Here is a 21,529-nt window from a genome sequence, read left to right on the forward strand (position 1 = left end):
TCTGAAAATATTTTTTGTGAAAACAAAACTGATCCATCTGGTCATACATGTACATGACAGAGTATACAGGTACGGTACATGAGTAGTGGAAGAAATAATTTGTAACTTTTAAAATTTTGTAGGACTTTTGATACCACAGTGTAAAAGGTGATTGTCTTGCTGTTTCTCGTATGATCCCCCAACATTGGATCCTTGAAACCAGACAGTTAAAATTCATATAAAAAGTAAAATCAAAGACACGTGTCCAATGGAAGTTTGAGGACGATTGAATGAATCATTTCAGACTAGCAGCAGGAATTAGTTCCGTGAATGCACAGTGAGCACTGGAAGTCAGCTTCGAGCTATTAAAAGGCTGGGATTATAATAAAAGTGCGCCTTGAAATAGATTATTTCTAGATAGATTAATCGGCCTACCTGTATTATATTATCATTATTTCAAATATTGAAAGCATCATTGCTATGTACGTGCCAATGGACCAAGGCCTGTAATGCCACACACGTACAGCTTCCCTGTACAGTGCGTCCCACAAAAAACGAAACCGAGATTTATCGATGATTTATCATAACTTTAATAATCACAAATACAATAGACAAATGACCTACCGTTGTAAAGCTTAGAATCTCCTCTTTCATCTGAAATTACTTAGATTATTTCTCATTCACGCATGAGTGAGCAAAAACAATTTGAAGAGGGGATACCAAAAAGTCACTTGGCGGGCTGTATCTGGGTTTCAAAAGGAAAACCACATTTTCAAAAAAGTTCAATATCTGCTCTTTAATTTGATACTTCAATTACAGAAAATGGTCAAGAAATACCAAAGTTCTGTTTATCTGAAATAATTAGGCTCGAATTTCAATAATTTCATAAAATGAAGAGGTTTTACAGGCTAGTGTTCAAACTCACTCGACACTCCGTTTTGTTGCCGATCAGCCATGCATTAAGTCTTTTGTTAACCGTGTGATAGCTTCTGTGGGAAACCAGTGAAAAAACGTTTATTAAAGGGGAATCCAGCCTTGGCTATTAAATGTTGTGTTGGGAAGGAGAAAAATAAATTAAACAGAATGGTGAAAGTTTGAAAGAAATCGGACAAGCAATAAGAAAGTTATTTGCTTTAAAATTGAGATCACTAAGTATGTAGATTTCAAATTGGCAACTGGGTAAGTAAATTATGACAAGGGGCAATGACAACTTTCATATAGGCCATGTACTTTATTATCAGGGATTTGTGGTTTTCTCCTAAGTACCCATTCCCCTGGCTTGTTTGCATGGCAAAGGGAGGGTCTCCATACAGCATTGATCTGGACAATATTCAAATGCTAATAGCGTTGCGGCCCAATGGATGAGTCTTCTGACTTTGAAACAGAGGGTCGTGGGTTCTATTCCCAGCAATGGAGTAATTTTCTTCAGCAAGAAATTTATCCACATTGTGCTGCACTCAACCCAGGTGAGATGAATGGGTACCTGGCAGGATTAATTTCTTGAGTGCACTGCGCGCTGAAAGGCAGCTCGAGCTAAAGCCAGGGTAATAATAATGATAACAACGTGCCTTTGAATAGATTATTTCTAGATAGATGGCGCTATATAAATGCCTACATGTATTATTATTATCAACTTTTTTATTGCTTAATTGTCCAATTTTACTCACCCCCCACCTGTAATAGGCGTTGAAATAGCCCAGTTAATAGCTATTGCACAGGAATTAACCCTTCCGGGTACCCATTCACCTCACCCGGGATGAGTGCAGCACAATGTGAGCAAATTTCTTGCTGAAGAAAAACACGCCGTGGCTGGGATTTGAACCCACATCATTCTGAAGATGGGAGTCATAACCACTAGACCACGACACCAACACCTCACAGTTAAATCTTAAGTTAATAATAGGTCAATGGCCTCTGCTAGCATCCCATGTTCTCATAATATTTCTTTATAGTATGTTTATTATGAGAATAGGAAATAAAATATTGTAGGCCTAACATGAAATAAAAGACATTTCTCACATGTAATGAACACAAATTGCTCACATTCCTTGCATAATTACATGCTTCTTTTTTACACAGCACTTTGAAACTACTGTGTCTTGGTGCTTTATAAAAATTAATTATTGATATTATCATTATTATAGCTCTGTTTGGTTCTCAATGAACTTCCCAGAGATTAGTCAATCCATTTCCACATGTACATGCCACAATGGTCAAGTTCCTGACTTCGTAGCACACAGAGTTGCCAAAGATATTTCATTTGATATTTTTATTATCCCGGGTAAAAGAATTTTTGCACACACAAAAAAATAGAATATCCTACTTTGTAGATAGAAATTCATGTTTCTCTCAATCTTAGGGTTCATGGTTGTGGAAGTATGTTGTAACAATGTAATAGGAAATAACTCTTGGATCAAAATAAATGTTTTCTTTGAGATTTTAAAAGACATGTCTCACATTCCTTGCATAATTACATGCTTCTCAATACAATTGTGTTGACAGTTGAGCATGTACATGACATCATTAACTTATCCAATAACTCATGGATCAAAAAGAATTATTCCCTTCATATTTTTATAGGGCAAAAGACCTTTTTCACATTCCTTGCATAATTCTACATGCTTCTCACAACTTTTGTGTTCACGACCGAGAGCACATGGATCACAAAGTAACCAAATATCTCGGATCAAAAAGATTATTTTCCTCTCATATTTATGCAAGAAATACCACATTCCCGGCATACATGTACATCATGGATATTGCATGGTTCTCTCAACGTTTGCGTTCATGGTTGAATACGGATCCCTAAATCAGTTTCCCAGTGAGAGTCAATCGTAACCTCAGTCACATGTATTTACTGTGACACTGGTTTAAATTCCTGACTCTTGTACTGTATCTAGGTCGTGCTCTTTCACACATTTTCACATTAGCCACGCATTTTTATGCAATTATTTCTCATACAGCTACATAGTATGTATTGTGATTTCATACTACAGTACGTCTGGAAATCTGCGAAAATAAATACTTTACAACTTCTGTCATGCTTTTAGGTGACACTACATGTTTATCAAAGAAAAAGCACTTCTAAATCCCTTTTCATACAGACCTCGCACCAATGGACACTCGGTGCCGCCCGAACTTCGCATTTCACGTTCAAACAACCCATTTTTTCCCTCCTTGAAAATAATTCAGCACAGGGGTTCATGACCCAGCACAAAGAGTTAATGGGTATAGTCAAACCCCCCCTTCCCCTCTCAAAAAAAATAATCTTTTGAATTGAAAAGAGCAAAATCAAATGACATAACAGTAACAATTTCTTTGAATAATGTGAAATAAGAAATGTAGGATATTTCAATTATTTTGCTTGAAACAAAAAATAATAACTTATCGGTACATGTACATACTTGTACGCACATCACAGGGATAATCAAATGAGCGAGTTGGTGATATTTCTCACTCATTGTTCATCTTTTATTTTATTACAAGTACAAATAATACAATTTTCATTTTTTGCATGTAATAATAATAATTGTACATTTATATTGCGCAAAATTACTCAACTGCGCATTGCAATAATGTTATCATTATTACCCTGGCTATAATTGCTGTGCTGCCTATAGGCACTCTAGCATTCAAGGAATTTCTTCCTATCGGGTAACTTTACACCTCACCTGGGTTGAGGGCAGCACAATGTGGGTAAATTTCTTGATGAAGGAAAATACGCCATGGCTGGGAATTGAACCCATGTACCTCAAATTGAAAAACGATTGTCATAACCACTAGACCACGACGCCCCCACATGAACATGTAGGTACATGTCAGGGGCGTCAATCCATTTCTCAGATGGGGGGGGGGGGGGCATAATCATGAATCAACGTTCCAAAGGCGCTCAATCACACACACACAAAAACTGACCCACACACACACATAGGCCTATATACATGTATAAGTGTGTGTGTATAGATATGACTCATGAGAAAGGGACACTTGTCTCACCAACAAATTAATGCGAGCGCGAAGTGCGAGCTGAATTTTTTTTAGTATACTGACCTGAAAAGAGGAAAAAGGTACCCGCTTAGGACTGTTTGTAGTAACTCATGAGGAGGATACTTATCTCACTACACAGATAATGCGAGTGCCTAGAGCGAGCTGAAATTTCTTTACATTCTGACCTGAAAGCTTGATATTCTATTAAAGCATTTTGGGTACCAATTATAAGATTGGTATCTAAAAGAACATTAGATGTGAGCGCGAAGCGCGAGAGCTAAAAAATTTGATGTTTCGATCTGAAAAAATTTGACAGTTTAATTTAATAAAGAACAACATACATGTACATGTATATATCCAACAAAAGATTATAGCAAATCGAAGCAGGAGTTCTTAATAGTTTAGAACTGAAAACGGGACATTCTATTCACATATTTAATCATGAAATGTATGGATTTATACTCAGGAAATGATTGATGCGAGTGCGAGCTGATAATTTTCATATTCCAATCTGAAAAGCGGACATTTTGAGCAAGAACGAGTTGCGTATCTCAATCTCGCTTGCCGATTTCTGTGTAACATTACAATCTTATTTTATTTTTGCACATCCGGAATTATTGGGGGGGGGGCAAAATGATGTTTGCCCCCACCCCCAATATTTTCATTGGTGGGGCAAGCAATTTTTCTTCTTCATACTTTAAAAGATTGAAGTTTCAAATCTGAATAAACAAAAGATACTATAAGAGTTTCTTTTTACACCATTTTGTGTGGCCTGATTGTAGGTTTTCACCAAAATTGCAAAGTGTGCATATGTTACGCATGAGTGAACCCCTTTCTGAATGTCTACTGTATTCTATCAAATACTTTATGAGGGAACTTGATATCATTTTAAAGCTTGGGAGTGCTTTTCATGCTCAATGAAAAACTCAATATTCATTTTGGTTGACTTATTGTTGGTTTGGGGTGGCCGCTACATCTAGGTCACATGAGGTGGTTTCAAACCGCCTCAATAACAAGAATCCCTGTACAAGAACTTTTTCAGGCTAAAAAATACCTGTATATTATTCCCGCACTCAAACTGCCCGAAATATATCCTCGGGGAGAAGTTCCTGAAGTCACGAGCATGCGCAGTATGGTTTGATAAGCAACCAAGGCACGAGATTCAAAATCGCTAGCTCAGCAGCTGCCCACACCCAACTACACGCTGGGCTAAAAGTTCCCGTAATTTGCTTTCACACTGCCAAAATACCTGCCACCTTGGAAAAGTACCTGTTAAAGTTCTAGAAATTTTGACAAGTACCTACTATTTTATAGCGGGCATTTTCTTTTGGGGACATTATCCGTAACTTGCTTTCACATTGAAAAAATAACCTCCTATTTTCTGATCATGGTAAATTTGCCGATCAGAAAATACCTGGATCTGATGAACTTCGAAGCAGTCTGAAACCACAGACCTAAAAAGGTGTAATGCTTACCTCCGTTATCCAGGATGCAATCTACCCCTAGACCACCAGTGTCCTCTAAACATTCATTAAGGATGGCAAACCTTTTACTTCCACTGGCGTCTATCACACGGGCTGTAGGAGATACAAGATACAATGCAGACAGTCATTGTGTAGGGAAAGAATAATAATAATAATAATGTGCAACATTTATATAGCGCGTTACAATGTTTCTAAAAGCGCTGCATACTATTACCCCGGCTTTGGCACGGCCATCCTGATCATACACTTTAAAGGAATTCCTTCCTACTGGGTACCCATTTACTACACCTGGGTGGAGAGTGGCAAATGTAGATACTGTAGTACGCCTTGCCAAAGGACGCAGTGGTGGTATTTGAACCCCGGACCTTGTGGTTCAAAGTCCTAAAACTTATCCAATGAGCCACAACACCTCAAAGGAGGAAGAGAGAAAAAAAAGATGGAGAGAGAGAGAGAAAGAAAGAGCAGAATTCATCATCTTTTAGCATCATCAGTACCATTATTATTGTCACGGTATTCAATTATTGATATTAATGCTATTATTATTATTATTGTTCTTCTTATCATTACTATCATCATTATTATCATTATTATTATAATCATTATCATTATTATTACTTTTATTATTAGTATTATCATTATCATTATTACTATTATTATTATATATTATTATTATTATTATTATCATTATTATTCTTATTCTTCTTATTATCATTTACATCATTATAATGATTGTTATTATTTGGATTATTTATCATAGTTTATCATTATTATCATTATTCAGACAAATATCAATACTATCATTGACTACCATTATTATCATTATCATCACTATCATTTTCATTATTATCAAATATAGTAAAGTGCCATAGTTGTAAATGGTGTTAGAATATCTGATCCAAACAGCACACAAGCTCATGGGAAGTTCGAGCCTGGATTTGACTGTGGAAACGGTAAAGAGAAGTGGTTTGAGACACATGGTCCACCTGCTGAGGATAGAAGTTGGTGAACCTATGAAAGGAGCAAGGGATCTGAAGGTGGATGGCATAAAATGAAAGGAAGAGTCATGGCGTAGTGGTTCTGACTGCTGACTTGCCATAGCTCAGTCGGTAGAGCGGGGGTTTCGGATTCCGGTGACCCGAGTTCGATTCCCAAGTGGTGCGCTAGTGCCCTTTGGTAAGGCATTTATCCTCATGACCAGGTCCCTCGGAGAGGACCTTAAGCCGTCGGTCCCCTGGTTGCTTGCTCACAGGCATTCGTGCTTTCTTAGCAGTCAGGTAAAAAACCTCGGTATAAAGTAATCTGAGGATCGGGTGTACAAATCCTACCGCGGCCTAGCGTCCTTCGGCATGGCGTCAATTCACACTTTGCCACTCTCCACCCAGGTGTTAAATGGGTACCCGGTAGGATGGCAAAGCATACATGTATGTTGTATGCCTAGCAATTGAGTCTTGGAACTCTTGTTGGAATGCTACCCAGGGAGTGGAGAAAGTGCATACGTTATGTGCAGGCATGTCAGGATCCGCTGACCAGGGTAATAATATATCTGTCAATAATGTATCTGTAAGCACTCAGAGAGGTAGTTCTGATGCATAATCAAACCGCAATATAAAAATGGAATATACATGTATCAGGGAAGACCAAATATCACATGGAAAATGTGCTAAGGGTGGTCTGAATAAGAGGAAATATGCTCTAAACAGAAAAAAGGTGGAAGGAGAAAATATCAACATTACACATAGTCTGTAACTCTATCTAAGAGGGGAAATGCTGACTATTAAAGATGATGGTGAAAATAAAAGGAGCAAGAAATGTCTTACCGAGTTCGGGTTTCATATTCTCGAGGAAAGATCTTTCTTCTTCTGAAGCTGCTGTCGTGATGACCTTCGCACCCCAGCCCTGGGCTAACTGAATGCCAATATAGCCTGCAGGCTACAGAAAGAGAGAGAGAGAGAGATTTGAAGGATAAGAGATGTGGGGGATGACATGGAGATCAAAACATAAACTACTCTTTAAAAATTCTATTTTCCTTTGATATTCACATATTGTTATAAACCAGACTTCGGTATTTACCTCATGGACAAGTCCTCTCCTTTCTTACGCAAATTTTTAAGCAAGATATTGTGTAAGCTAGCCTGACATAGCAGGATGCATAAATTGCATAGACTGGTGACCTATAGAATAGTACATCAATGCATGCTACATTTGCATGTTGCTATTCAATGTACTTTGGCAACTGTTAAATACCAGACTGAGTTGCTAAAGGACGCAGTTAAAGCGCCCCAAGCCCCTTCTAAATACATCAGGCAAAATGTCATTTTCATTTTTCGAAGGCTACATATACATTTTACAACTTTCTGCCAATTATTAATGTACAACATTGAATAAGCTTTAACATCGCAATGAATGGCATTTTATGGGGCCCTAATTATTATTATTATTATTTATTTGACCAATATAAAAAGTACATACACATTACATTAGAATAAAAAAATTACAGTACATGAACATGCACAGAAATGCGGGAACGGCATGTGGGCACTTCACAGGGAAATCACCTCAAGCACCATCATCATCATTTTTCCTGGAACAAACATGTGTATCATTTTTTATCATATTCTTACCCGGGCACCATCCATGATAAGAATCGTTTCTCCACCATGCAGATGACCAAGGTACCGCAGAGCAGTATACATTTTCAACCCCTCACCAACACAGCTAGCAGCATCCCTGTAGCTCACCTTCTCGGGTTTTATCACTACATGTATATCAAACAAATGATTAATAACATATATGCATTACATAAACAAAACTACCAGGGAACATGGTGTTTCTATCAATGATTTTAAACTATGGAAATTAAGCAGAAAAATACAGAAACATACAGTTGAGGCCAAATGTTTACATACACCCATGGAATTCAGTGAAATTTGTTCGCTTACCAAACATTGTAAAATTTACTACATGTATATCTTCAGAAATATAAACATTACTATTACAAATTTGGTATCAAATAAAAGAGGCTATTAAGTTCTTTCACATGATTGGGATGCCGTTGGGATTAATGTATATTTCAGGTGGAATTTTCTTTGAAGAAATATAGTGATATTTGTGTCAAATGTATTCTATTGATTGTTATTATATTTTGAAATATTGTTTCATAGAAATATATAACTGTAAAATCTATGATTTATATTACATTTTCTATCATGAAATGTTTCTGTTGAGAAGTACTAGTAACTAGCAAAATATGAAATGTTTTTGTCAAGTTTTTGTTTTTAATTTGTGTAAACTATGAAGATTTTTTTGGGGAAAATGACACCTAAATATTTTTCTGCTCCTGATGACAAAGCAATGTGATGAAGGGGCATGACAAACTCATTTGTTTGATATCACATTCGTCATGATAGCACAAATATTTTTATAAGATACAGTAAATTTTAAGATGTTTGGCAAGAGTCAATTTTTCTTTGAATTTCCTGGGTGTATGTAAACTTCAAGCCTCAACTGTACATGTATTGATTAAAGTTTAAAGAAAACATGATTGAGCATTTATGAATAATCAGAATTTCACATGCCAGAAGCTCCCCAAAACACCAATGAACTCCATAGCTGATGGTCCATGATATACATTTTTTCATTTGTAATGAATAGGGATTATTATTTTTTTATCAATATTTCTATTGTTTAGAACAAAATAATTTTTTTCATAATCAATATTTCATATTCATAGATTAAAGAATAATAATAACAATAATAAATAATATAGTCTACCGATTCCGGTGTGCACAGCTTTTTGAGGAATTACTTCCTGCTGGTACCCATTTACCTCACCTGGGTTGAGTGCAGCACAATGTGGGTGAATTTCTTGCTGAAGGAAAACATGCCATGACTTGGAATCGAACCCACGTCCTTCAGATTGAAAGACGAGAGTCTTAACCACTAGACGACGGATTATGCATATCCCTTTACTACTAAACTTCAATTTGAAAATTGAAATATGAAATTTTGAATTTCTATTAACTTGAATGTGAAATTAGGATTTTGGAACTTGTATTCAAGTGTGTGTGTGTGTGTGTGCGCAGGGGAGGGGGGGGCAGTGACACATTACAGGAGCCTCAACCCCCAACCCAAACAGGAGGTTTCTAACTTGAATCACACCAGTGAACATGATTGTGATTCTAGTTTTGACAACTTTGTTTGAACACACCTTTAAAATTGACAAATCGAGCCTCAATAATTTAATATGTATCCCCAAAAGGCATCACAACTTGTCCTCGGTGAAACGGAAGATATACAGGGACAAAGCATGACACATATTTCAAATTGTCAACGAGCAATTACAACAATATTAAACCCAAAAGAAAAACCACCTGGGGCATATTCACATGACAACAAAATAAGGGACAATAGGATGGATTGCTATGACTTGATGTTTGTGTTTTTTTTATTCTATTATTAGAACGAAAAAAAAATCCTGAATCAAATGCAAGACCAGTATATTCAAACCAAAATATCTTCAACCCTATACGTGAAAAGCCACCACAAAAACAACAATAAACTTGATAGAGCATGTCCTATACTATAGCTTTGAAATGATACATACATGTATCTAGTCAAACATGATCAACATAACCCTCACAACTACCTACAGTAGGTACCTGATTGAATGCAGAAAAAATTATGCGAGAGCTTCAACAAATAAGGAGAAAACAAAGTTTGAATTTTGGGGTTCACTCAACCTTGAGATTTGCACTCTGCACAACCTCAGTGAAACTACCAAGCAGTCCGCAAAACATGGTGTCAAAGATCGAGACTCTTGTATCTTGCTTTTTTTTTAAATAGCTCAACTTTAAAACTTCAAATTATGAAAGTGTGAAGAAGAATGACTTTTTTTCAAATTCATAGGCTAAATTTTCAAAATATTTTTTTCCTTTTTGAAGACAAAATGACTATTAAAAATTTGGCAATTTTCACAGAACCTTCCCTAGTGACTTTGGGGTAGCTGGTTACATAAGGTACAGGTGATGCGACATTTGCTCCAGTCTTTATTTCGTCTAAGATATATGTACACTGTAGGGTTAGGGTTGCAATAGGGTTTTATGTCAGGTTTAGGATTGGGTATAGTGTTAAATCCAGAGTTGAAGTTGGTCATGCCATTAGTGTGTGGAATTTACAGTGGAGCAATTGTCACCGGAGCGAATGTCATGGAACAAAAGTACAGACCAACTTTTTGATGCATCATCATAATCGTGTTTTGAGTTCTATCCGGGACAGGCAGGGAAAAGTTACTAGGGGGACACCCTACTAAATAGTGTACACATAGCTCAGCGTAAGAAATATACGAGGGCAACGGGCGATTTCACCCTCATGACAGCCTAAATTGCCCCCGAAACTCCCCCAAAGTACATGATTTGGGGCGACCAACCATTCTTTCTAGAGTCACCCCAAGATCTGTCATAAACAATATTTAAGATTATTTATAAAATCAATATTCTATCTATGGCAGAATAATGATAGTTGAATTTACTGCATAATTGCTTGTTACCCATATTAAAAAAGCAGCCCTCATTTGAAAGAAACAGCCCAAAAAATTCTAAAATTCCACAATCGCCAAAATGTGGAAAAAAGGATGCAGCCCCTAAAGAATGAAAAATATTTCCCACCCTGATGTAGCCTATAAAAGTAACTTCCGATTGATATTCTATAGCTTACCCAAATAATTCTCATTGACAATGCAATATTCTGCACATCCAGATGAGGATGTATCCATGGGGAGAAGCCCGACGACATCGTCCCCCACGCTAAACCTGGTGGCTGATGACCCAACTGAAAGAAAATTTCATGATAAAAAACAATTACAAAAAATTTCGAAAATTTAATGATCTGGGTCCCGTTGCATAAAAGTTACCATTATGGTAACTTTAATGCCATCCAATGGTAACTTGCATGGAATCCTTGATTCTGATTGGCTGTTCAGCGTTACCATGGTAGTTACCATTGGATGGCAAAGTTACCAAAATAGTAACTTTTACGTAACGGGGCCCAGAAAGATTTTTTGTGAAATGACAATTAAGTAACCAAGGGCCCCATCTTACAAAGAATTACGATTGATCCCGTCAACCACAACTATGGAAAGCCAGCAATGCCAACATCAAAATGCATATATGCAAAAAAAAATCTAGATATAAAATTTTGTATATATTCATACATTAATTGTTTATTTAGTTTATTTAAGTACAAAGGACATTGTGCGAATTTCCTGTACAAAAAATATGACATTGATGGATTTCCATATCATTAAAGGTTGATTGGATCAATCATAACTCTTTGTAAGACTGGTCCCTGATGTTAAAAAATTGATTTATACAATCGGTAATTTTTAATGCTTGTTTTGGTGCAAAAAATTACCATCTGAGTGATGGGATGAAGAGTTAAAAAAAATTGAGATAAACAATGCAAACAAGAAAAAGTCATAACTAAGGGGAAAAAAAAGGATAAAAAAAGAAAGTGAATAAAAATAAAAAGGGAGAAACATGAATTACATGATCCAAATTTTGACTCATCGAGTTGCTGTTTACCAAGTTTCAATGCGTACTTTCATCGTTCATTTTAGGGGGTGTGAAGGCATTCTATGCGGGGTACACTTAAAGGTACTGTAAATGCTAGTTTTGGTAACGATATCAAAATGAGTTCGTACAGAATCCAATGAAATGACCACCAAAGTGTCTGTTTGTATAAATAAAACGCATGTGCCAAAGGATTCTGGAAGAAATTGTGTAATTGCTGAGAAATCTGCAAATAATCACAGGATTCGGGTAGAGCGTCGGGCCCGATGCCCAAAGCAATAATTATACACTGTCCCACGTGCGCTTATCTGTGTTGGGGAAGTTCAGTCTGAACATTATTCAGCGTAGATTTCAAGATTTCACAAAGTTCAGTTTATGTAACTGCACCAGATCTAGATCCTCGATGATATACTGACAATTAAGCCTGGTTTTACAGACTTTCTCATGAAATCAGTGTTTACTGCAAATACTGGAATTTCTCTTTAACCTCGTCCAGAATGAGTGGGATGCACCATTATATTTTCAATTTTTTAAGGGTTGCACCCGTTCGCACCTTCTGTAACTGTTAAACAGTTACAGTGTACAAATTAGAGCTCTTTAGTTGATACATATCAAAATACTTCAACCAGGGGCCCGTAACACAAAACTTACATGTAGCAATGATCATAGAACATTTTTTACGACTGATTCCATTAAATACAATGTACAATCAATCGTCAGAATCAAGCGTACGACCCGGGGGGGGGGGGCCACTTCCATTCACGAGTGGATACCATGCGCGACCATAGGGTCTCGAAAAGCACCCTAAACACGTAATTTCCATATTCTGAAAATGCACACCTTAACAAGTATTGGCGTGTGAAACCCTACCCTTAACAAGTATTGGAAACAAAACGATACTCTTGGCAAATATTCCCTGAAATGAACCCCTAAACAAGTACAGGAATGTTTTATTGTTACGGGTCCTTCGGTCGTCGGCTTTACCTTATTTGGTTTAGTACGACCCCACCTTCTACACCTCGCGCAAATCGGACTCTAAACACAAAGTGTTGGGGCAAAATGGACATCATTTATAAAACATTTTAATTTTGTTTTATCATTCCCGCAAATTCGACCCTAAACACGTAATTTTCCTACCGAAATAGACACCCTTTTTTCATTATTTTTGTGTTTTTGACACCCTTATCACGTTACGTACGTAACGTGCCCTATCGTGAAAAGGACATCCTTTTTACGTGTTTTTTTGGTCGCGCATGGTATCCACTCGTCAATGTAAGTGGCCCCCCCGGGGCGTACGATCAATCGCTAACCTTTGTGTTACAGGACCCAGGACTTGAAACCTACATGTGTGCATGTACCTTTTGTAACAATACCGGCTAATTGAAGCCCACATGGTACCTCCTGTCTGGTCTGTCCCAAGGGCTGTAGAAGCTCTGAATCAACATCCGAGAGGCCACATGCCTTGATACGGACAAGAACCTCTGGACCTCCAGGCTCTGGAATCGATTCCTGCATTTCAGGAAAAAAAAATGTACTTGAGCACATTAGCAGCTAGGGGACAGTTTCACAAAAGTACTTGTTGGCTTTTATAACAGAGTGTGTTTATCCGCATTAAAGTTACATGTACATTGTGAGAGTCTGGCACTATATACATGAGATGGAGGGGGGGGGGGGGTGCGCCAAGCAAAAAGGAAAGAAAAGAAAGGAAAGGAAAACGATAAAATATGATATTATTTCTGGTTAAGTCCAAGAAAATTTCACGTACCCTAGAAGGCAAAATTTCATCTCTATTATCTTTTGTTGGATTTAGAAAGCCCAAATGTTCAATTCTAAAATTTCATCAAGAAAAACTTGACAATATGCAAATTTATGCAATTAATCTTTGGGGCACCTTATTTGCATAATTGGTAAAATGGGCATTATGTATGGGGCAAATATAAAAACTCACTCTAGGCAAAGAAAGTAAAAAAAAACTTGTTAGATTTAATCATAGGTGGGACATGGACCCCAACATCTTATTACTTTTGGGGGGAAAGTGGAGTCATATGCAAATTTAGGTCTTGACAACATAGTGGAATGTCCCATACATATACCCATTTAAATACATTTCTTTAGAACAATCATCAATTTTCTTTTATCATATTCAGCAAAGAAATAATTAATAGGAGAATACTGCCCAAAATGTTTGTATGTATACAGTGAGGGATTTTCCCCCTCTTCTTCTTCATCTTCTTCATCCTACACTGACTGCCTCCTTCAATCCTGAAGATTCTTGCAGTATTGTAGTACCGGGGGCCGGTACACTGGGTGAACACCCTACTCTTTGACGAATAGTGTATTGGTTTTAACGTGCATAGGTTGTGACTCTCCTATACACGGGACCAACATTTGCGTCCTTTCCGATGGACGGAGTGTTTTCCAACTGCATTCACACCTGCACTGAATACAGTGGCGAGGCACGCTAACACACAACGCTATAACATCAGATTTTTTGTTAGACGCGTTTCGGCATGAGCGGGACTCACGTTGAGATCTACGATCTTATCCGAAACATGCGCTCTAACCGACTGAGCTACGCTGCCTCCCCTCCAACAGTCCCATTCCTTTTTTATCGGTATTTGAAGTAATTCAAGCATGACTTTCAGCTCATCAACATCTGAACAAAACTACAAACTCTGAAATCAAACAACCTTTCACAACATGGCCCAGAGATGGCGCTATTCATGGAAAATGATTGGTGTCCTATACAAGTACAATAGAGAAGATAGTGGGTAATCAAATAGAAAAAGAAATACGGTATAATAAAAGACAATTAAGCATTGTACATATGTGTTTTACACTACCATTTCATCACAAAATTCAGAAAAAAGGGGGAAGGAAAAAGCTTTATACAAAATGACAATCTAGAGCAGGAAATCTTCACTGCCGGACTTGTTGAGCAAAAAGCATCAGTCTGTATTCTGAAGTCTGGCTTTTTTTTAATAGACCATAGAAAATAACTCTGTGCTACTGAATTTACGTGTTAAAGCTAAAAATGCCATAAGATTGTTCATATTGATTCTTGTATTTGCTTTTAATAATTTTCTTGTTTCCCATCCTTTGGATGCTTTTTGTATGCAACAAGCCACCCAATAACCAACAATACATGTACATGTGTATGCATAAAAGTCACTCAAAGTGAATTCATGGCCCCGTTGTACAAAGAGTTACGATTGATCCGATCAGTCGTAACTCTATGGAAATCCATCAGTGTCATAATTTTTTCTACAGGAAATTTGCAGAATGTCCTTTGTAATCAAAGGAGAACACCCCAAATTGTCAAGAAATCAATGAATGCATGGATATGCATTCATATCTAGAATTTTTTTTTGAACAAACATGCATTTCATATGTTGACTTTGCTGGCTTTCCATAGTTGCGATTGATCTGATCAATCGTAACTCTTTGTATTGAGATTAAAAAGCACATCCAATCAAAGTTTTTGTGATATAACGTGTCAAAATTTATCAATCATAGCCAACACAAGTACTTGACTGAATGCAGAAAAAATTCAGCAAGAGCTTCAAAAAAGGGAGAAAATAACATTTGAAGTTATTTGTTATCTGATTTTGATCAAATTTTCAGCATTCTGCTCTGTGAATTTTTCTCTAATATATTGAGATATAAATATTTCCAGCCTGGACCATCCCTTTAATACAAAACTTATCGAAGTTTCTGAAAAGGGCGGGGGAGATCAAGCAATCCAGCTAGGGAATTACTGGTAATACTTAATTTCTTTTAAATAGTTGGCTATCATTTTTTATCAAAAATATTTTTAAATAAAAATCTAGAAATATCTAAATTAACACTATAAAAGTATTCCCCTCATCCAGCTTTTCTTCATATAGTTTCACTTTGTTGACCCATTTACATTTTCCTCTTCTTCAAAGTTCAAAATGTAATTTGCCTCTTTAAGACAATAATAAAGAAAATCGAATCCGCTATAACTTGATGTACATACAATATCGGTATTTTATAGATGGCAAATATAGCGATCTTCAACGCTTATATATAAGCGTAGAAATTTGTAGCCATCTCCTTGTATTAGTCTATAATATACGACGTGTCAAATTGTAGCGAACTAGTTCGCTATTTCCAGATCTCCTCTATATATATATACCAGGGGGAATTGTAGCGAACTAGTTCGCTATTTTCCAGATCTCCTCTATATACAAAGCGACGGGAAATTGTAGCGAACTAGTTCGCTATTTTCCAGATCTCTATATACATACGACTGGAAATTGTAGCGAACTAGTTCGCTATTTTTCGGATCTCCTCTTTATATACATACGACGGGAAATTGTAGTGAACTAGTTCGCTATTTTCCAGATCTCCTCTATAAAATTATATACAAGAGGGGGAATTGTAGCGAACTAGTTCGCTATTTTTCGGATTTCTTCTATATATACGAGGAGGAATTGTAGCGAACTAGTTCGCTATTTTTCTGATCTCTATATATACAAGAGGGGGAATTGTAGCGAACTAGTTCGCTATTTTTCGGATCTCCTCTATATATACAAGAGGGGCAATTGTAGCGTACTGGTTCGCTATTTTTCGGATCTCCTCTATATATATATACGACGGAGATCCAAAAAATAGTGAACTAGTTCGCTACAATGCCCCTTCGTATATATATATACGCCTTCTTCTCGACTTTAGTAAGGCCTTTGATAAGGTATCACACAGGAAGCTGCTCTACAAATTGGAGTATTATGGCATTACTGGTCAAATGCATGGATGGATCAAAGCTTTTCTATCAGGCAGATCTCAGTCAGTTCATGTTGATGGAACATCCTCACCACGAGCCAGTGTACTCTCAGGCGTGCCGCAAGGCTCAGTACTCGGGCCTGTGTTATTCCTGTTGTACATCAATGACATCTGTGAATGCATCTCATCACCAATCAGACTCTTTGCTGATGACTGTGTGCTGTATCGCAAGGTCAAGACAAGAGCTGACCACGCCATTCTCCAGCGAGATCTTTCAACATTATCAGATTGGGCAAAACTGTGGGATATGTCCTTCAATGTCAAGAAGTGTGCCCACATGTGTATCTCATTGAAACGACAACCCTTGGCTTGCAACTTTACCATCAGTGACCAACCTGTTCCAACGGCAACCTCCTGTAAATACCTCGGTGTGACCATCACAGACAACCTGAGTTGGAACTCCCATGCACAGAAGATATCCTCCAAAGCTGCTCGTACTCTTGGAATCATACGTCGAGCATTGGGTAAATGTGACCTGAAAGTGAGAGACATTGCATACAAGCAACTTGTCAGACCACAACTTGAGTATGCTTCATGTGCATGGAATCCTCACATACAGAAAGATGTACAAACATTATTGAGAACATTCAGCGTCAGGGTGCTAGGTTTGTCCTTCATGACTATAGCAGAGAATCCAGTGTAACATCGATGTTGTCAACTCTTCACTGGGATACTCTCCAACACAGACGCATTCTTAGCCAATGTGAGATGTTCTACAAAATTCATCACAATTATGTTTACATCAACATGCCACATCAGATTAAGTTAAGCAGCAGTTCTCGTCCACAACGTTCACAACACACTGGACATCAGCTCAAGTACACCCAGCCTTTTTGTAGAGTGAACTGCTACATGTACAGTATGTTCCCAAGAACCATCCGTATTTGGAATACTCTCCCAAACGCTGCTGTAACTTCGACCTCTATACCTGGCTTCCGGGGAGCAACATTGCCTATCATTCAGCAAATGTTGCCTCCCCCTCCCCTTAAGATGCTGTAAGAGGGACACACACGCACCACCCGCACACTGCACCTAGCACACTGTATATAGTGCACCAAGAATACCACCACAGGATCACCACATCACCTGAAGCACTGGCAGCACCTGACATAGCACAACCCTCTCCAGGACAGCGTGTACGCTTTTGGGAGAGTACTTCTTCAAGGTTCAAGGTTATAGAGGAGATCCGAAAAATAGCGAACTAGTTTGCTACAATTCCCCCTGGTGTATATATCGAGGAGATCCGAAAAATAGCGAACTAGTTCGCTACAATTTCCCGTAGTATTTATATAGAGATCTGGAAATAGCGAACTAGTTCGCTACAATTCCCCCTCGTGTACATATCTAGGAGATCCGAAAAATAGCGAACTAGTTCGCTACAATTTCCAGTTGTATGTATATAGAGATCTGGAAAATAGCGAACTAGTTCGCTACAATTTCCTGTCGTTTGTATATAGAGGAGATCTGGAAAATAGCGAACTAGTTCGCTACAATGCCCCTTCGTATATATATAGAGGAGATCCGAAAAATAGCGAACTAGTTCGCTACAATTTCCAGTTGTATGTATATAGAGATCTGGAAAATAGCGAACTAGTTCGCTACAATTTCCTGTCGTTTGTATATAGAGGAGATCTGGAAAATAGCGAACTAGTTCGCTACAATGCCCCTTCGTATATATATAGAGGAGATCCGAAAAATAGCGAACTAGTTCGCTACAATTTCCTGTCGTTTGTATATAGAGGAGATCTGGAAAATAGCGAACTAGTTCGCTACAATGCCCCTTCGTATATATATAGAGGAGATCCGAAAAATAGCGAACTAGTTTGCTACAATTCCCCCTGGTGTATATATCGAGGAGATCCGAAAAATAGCGAACTAGTTCGCTACAATTTCCCGTAGTATTTATATAGAGATCTGGAAATAGCTACAATTCCCCCTCGTGTACATATCTAGGAGATCCGAAAAATAGCGAACTAGTTCGCTACAATTTCCAGTCGTATGTATATAGAGATCTGGAAAATAGCAAACTAGTTCGCTACAATTTCCAGTCGTATGTATATAGAGATCTGGAAAATAGCGAACTAGTTCGCTACAATTTCCCGTCGTTTGTATATAAAGGAGATCTGGAAAATAGCGAACTAGTTCGCTACAATTCCCCCTGGTATATATATATATAGAGGAGATCTGGATTTGACAATTTGACACGTCGTATATTATAGACTAATACAAGGAGATGGCTACAAATTTCGACGCTTATATATAAGCGTTGAAGATCGCTATATTTGCCATCTTATTATTTCCCATATATTATTGATCATAAATCAGTATTTCATGGTCTGTTATTTATTTTGTGTACAACTTATAGGTCTGGGTCTGCTGAAAAATAGGCTGGCAATTTAGTGAATCTTGCAAAAAAAAACTTAGGCATATTGACTCACTGAACTGTGCGATCTCGATTCTCTGCCTTTTTCAGTCAACAATGAGTATTAATCCAAATAGTGAGTTTGGTTTTTCTTCCATGCCACAGACTTTGCCACTTCTTAATTTTATCCAAAATATTTCAAAATATTTTTAAAATATAGAAATATCAAAACATTAAAGTTATTCCCTTCATTCCTTTTCTTCAAACATATAGTTTTATTTTATAGTCAACCTACGACGCTACGCTTGCCTCCTCTTCAAACTTAAATTTGCCTCTTTATAAAAAGGCAAATTTACTGGATACTGTACAGGATATATAAATGTAAATTCCCGATCAAGATATTCATGGTTTTATATGGAATTAATTTTGATATTATAAGCGACTGAAAACATAAATTTGTGGCTAATATGTCAAAACATTATCTGTCCCACGTGCAAACTATGTCCCAGTGATGACTTGTGAGAGAGTGAGCTCTGATCATCATCATGCTGGTCTTGTGTATCGTTCGATTTCGCATCCAGGTGGGTGTTTCATCAAAGTTGTCAGCCCTGACTAAATTGTCAGTGCTGACCATTTTAGTGAAAGCCTCGCTTTTGATTGGCTGAGAAGCTCCCGCCTCTGACTGTTACTGTGGTTACTGTTGGGGAAAGAAACTTTTTAGTGCTGACAACTTTCATGAAACACCCTGGCACCTAAAGTGCATTAAAAATCAGCGAAGCAGGTAACCTTTTCAATTATTCAGAAATTTGTGAGCAGGATAATTTAGTTGTGTCCATGCATGCAGTGTCAAGCCTCTGACTGTTACTATGGTTACTGTAGGAGAAAGACAACTTTTTAGTGCTGCCAACTTTCATGAAACACCCACCTAGGCTAAAGAAGTGCATTAATTAAAAATCAGCGAAGAAGGTAACCTTTTCAATTATTCAGAAATTTGTGAGCAGGATAATTTAGTTGTGTCCATGCAGTGTCATGATTAGACCATGGAGCTATTTAAGCTTCATGATTAGACCAAAAGCTTCGGTCTGTTGGCTGTTCCACTGAACTCCGTTGGCTCCACTCACCAAATACAGAGACCAAAGTTCTAGCTCGATCTGTACAGGGACTCAATGGCCATATGTTTATGTATTAAGTTCGGATAAAACAGGGAAGTGAAGTTGCGCAACAGCCGAAGTAAGTCACTGTTTTTTCCCCTTTTAAGTTTAGTTTTCCCCGTTTTGGTGCATTTCAGGCCAAAACACGTAAACGGATACTTGGTATGATGTTCCTCCGAAATACTCCAAGTCCAAGTCCAAGAAGAGTTTATTAAACTGGAGTGGAGGTGTATACAGTTCTCCTTGTAATTTGTATATTTATGAAATAAAGACAAAAATTGATGAGCCCCATTGGGGGGATTTTGCATTGTTTACCCCCTACTATGGTGGCTGCACGATAGCGAGCCGTCTGTGTACGAGGAGAAATTTATTATTTAAAAAAATGTTAAAAAACTCCTCGAAACAGACAGCTGGCAGATGTCTACGTCATGATTTGCATTTGAATTTAAATTAATCACTCCATCCTTTTTATTTTACCAGTTACAGTCAGTATAACAACTAACATTATTAGTTAAAAAAGAACTTCAAAACAATGTCTTTGTCAATGCTCCTTCACTCCTTCCCTACCAGCTCTTTGACTTTCTCCCTCCAACCCTCAGTCACCCCTCCCTCCCTCACTCACTCACTCAGCTATGTCCTGGACCGCCTCGGCCCCGGCTGCGCCCTTGGCCTTGCCGCGGCGGCTGCCGCGCCGCCGGCGCGGCGAGCAAAGGCAGAGCATGCATGCCAAGTCCCATGACACGTTGAGTGCAGGGCGCGGAAGCCAAAGGCACGCACACACATAACTTAGTAGTACTTACACGGATGCAATCATCATCAAAATCAAATCAAAGTTCCCATAGTTCGATTCAAATTCTGTCTTAACTTACAGATTCACGTCACTCACCTCATTCCCAAGTAAAAGTTCTTTTTTTATGAGCGGACCGTCTGATCTTACTGACCAATAGACGAATTTCATCATGAATATTCACTTCTGGCTTTCTGCTTGAATTGACCGAAAGTCCAGTAACTTAACGTAAGCAGACGATATATGTCAAAGGTCATAATTGTGATTATTTACTGCTGTTACATGGATTTCTATTGGTTCGTATAGAAGGGGCGTGCTAACGTTAGAACTTTTATTGAAGACTGATTTGCTTGTTTTCTTGATGTTTTATAAATCGAATAATATATTTCATTGTGCAATGTGTGTAT

General features: G+C 37.7%; 1 protein-coding gene across 1 annotated transcript; it reads right to left on the reverse strand.

The window, feature by feature from the left end:
• Positions 1-2,385: 2,385 nt before the first annotated feature.
• LOC129259221 (quinone oxidoreductase-like protein 1) lies at positions 2,386-21,342 on the reverse strand. The gene is made up of 6 exons (XM_054897524.2): positions 21,222-21,342; positions 13,375-13,525; positions 11,163-11,276; positions 8,072-8,205; positions 7,268-7,379; positions 2,386-5,543 (listed from the first exon to the last, which is right to left on the reverse strand). Exons 1-6 carry the CDS (start codon positions 21,294-21,296, stop codon positions 5,341-5,343), a joined length of 789 nt encoding a protein of 262 aa, XP_054753499.2. The 5' UTR covers positions 21,297-21,342; the 3' UTR covers positions 2,386-5,340.
• Positions 21,343-21,529: the final 187 nt, after the last annotated feature.

Source organism: Lytechinus pictus, chromosome 4, assembly GCF_037042905.1.
Source record: "Lytechinus pictus isolate F3 Inbred chromosome 4, Lp3.0, whole genome shotgun sequence".
Lineage (NCBI taxonomy): Eukaryota > Metazoa > Echinodermata > Echinoidea > Temnopleuroida > Toxopneustidae > Lytechinus > Lytechinus pictus.

Coding starts and splice junctions, on each gene's coding strand:
- LOC129259221 (XM_054897524.2), bottom strand. CDS start 21,296: ATGATGAAATTCGTCTATTGGTCAGTAAGATCAGACGGTCCGCTCATA. Junction 13,526..21,221: donor AACTTTTACTTGGGAATGAG/GTGAGTGACGTG, acceptor CCTGAAATGCAG/GAATCGATTCCAGAGCCTGG. Junction 7,380..8,071: donor TTATCATGGATGGTGCCCGG/GTAAGAATATGA, acceptor CTCTTTCTGTAG/CCTGCAGGCTATATTGGCAT.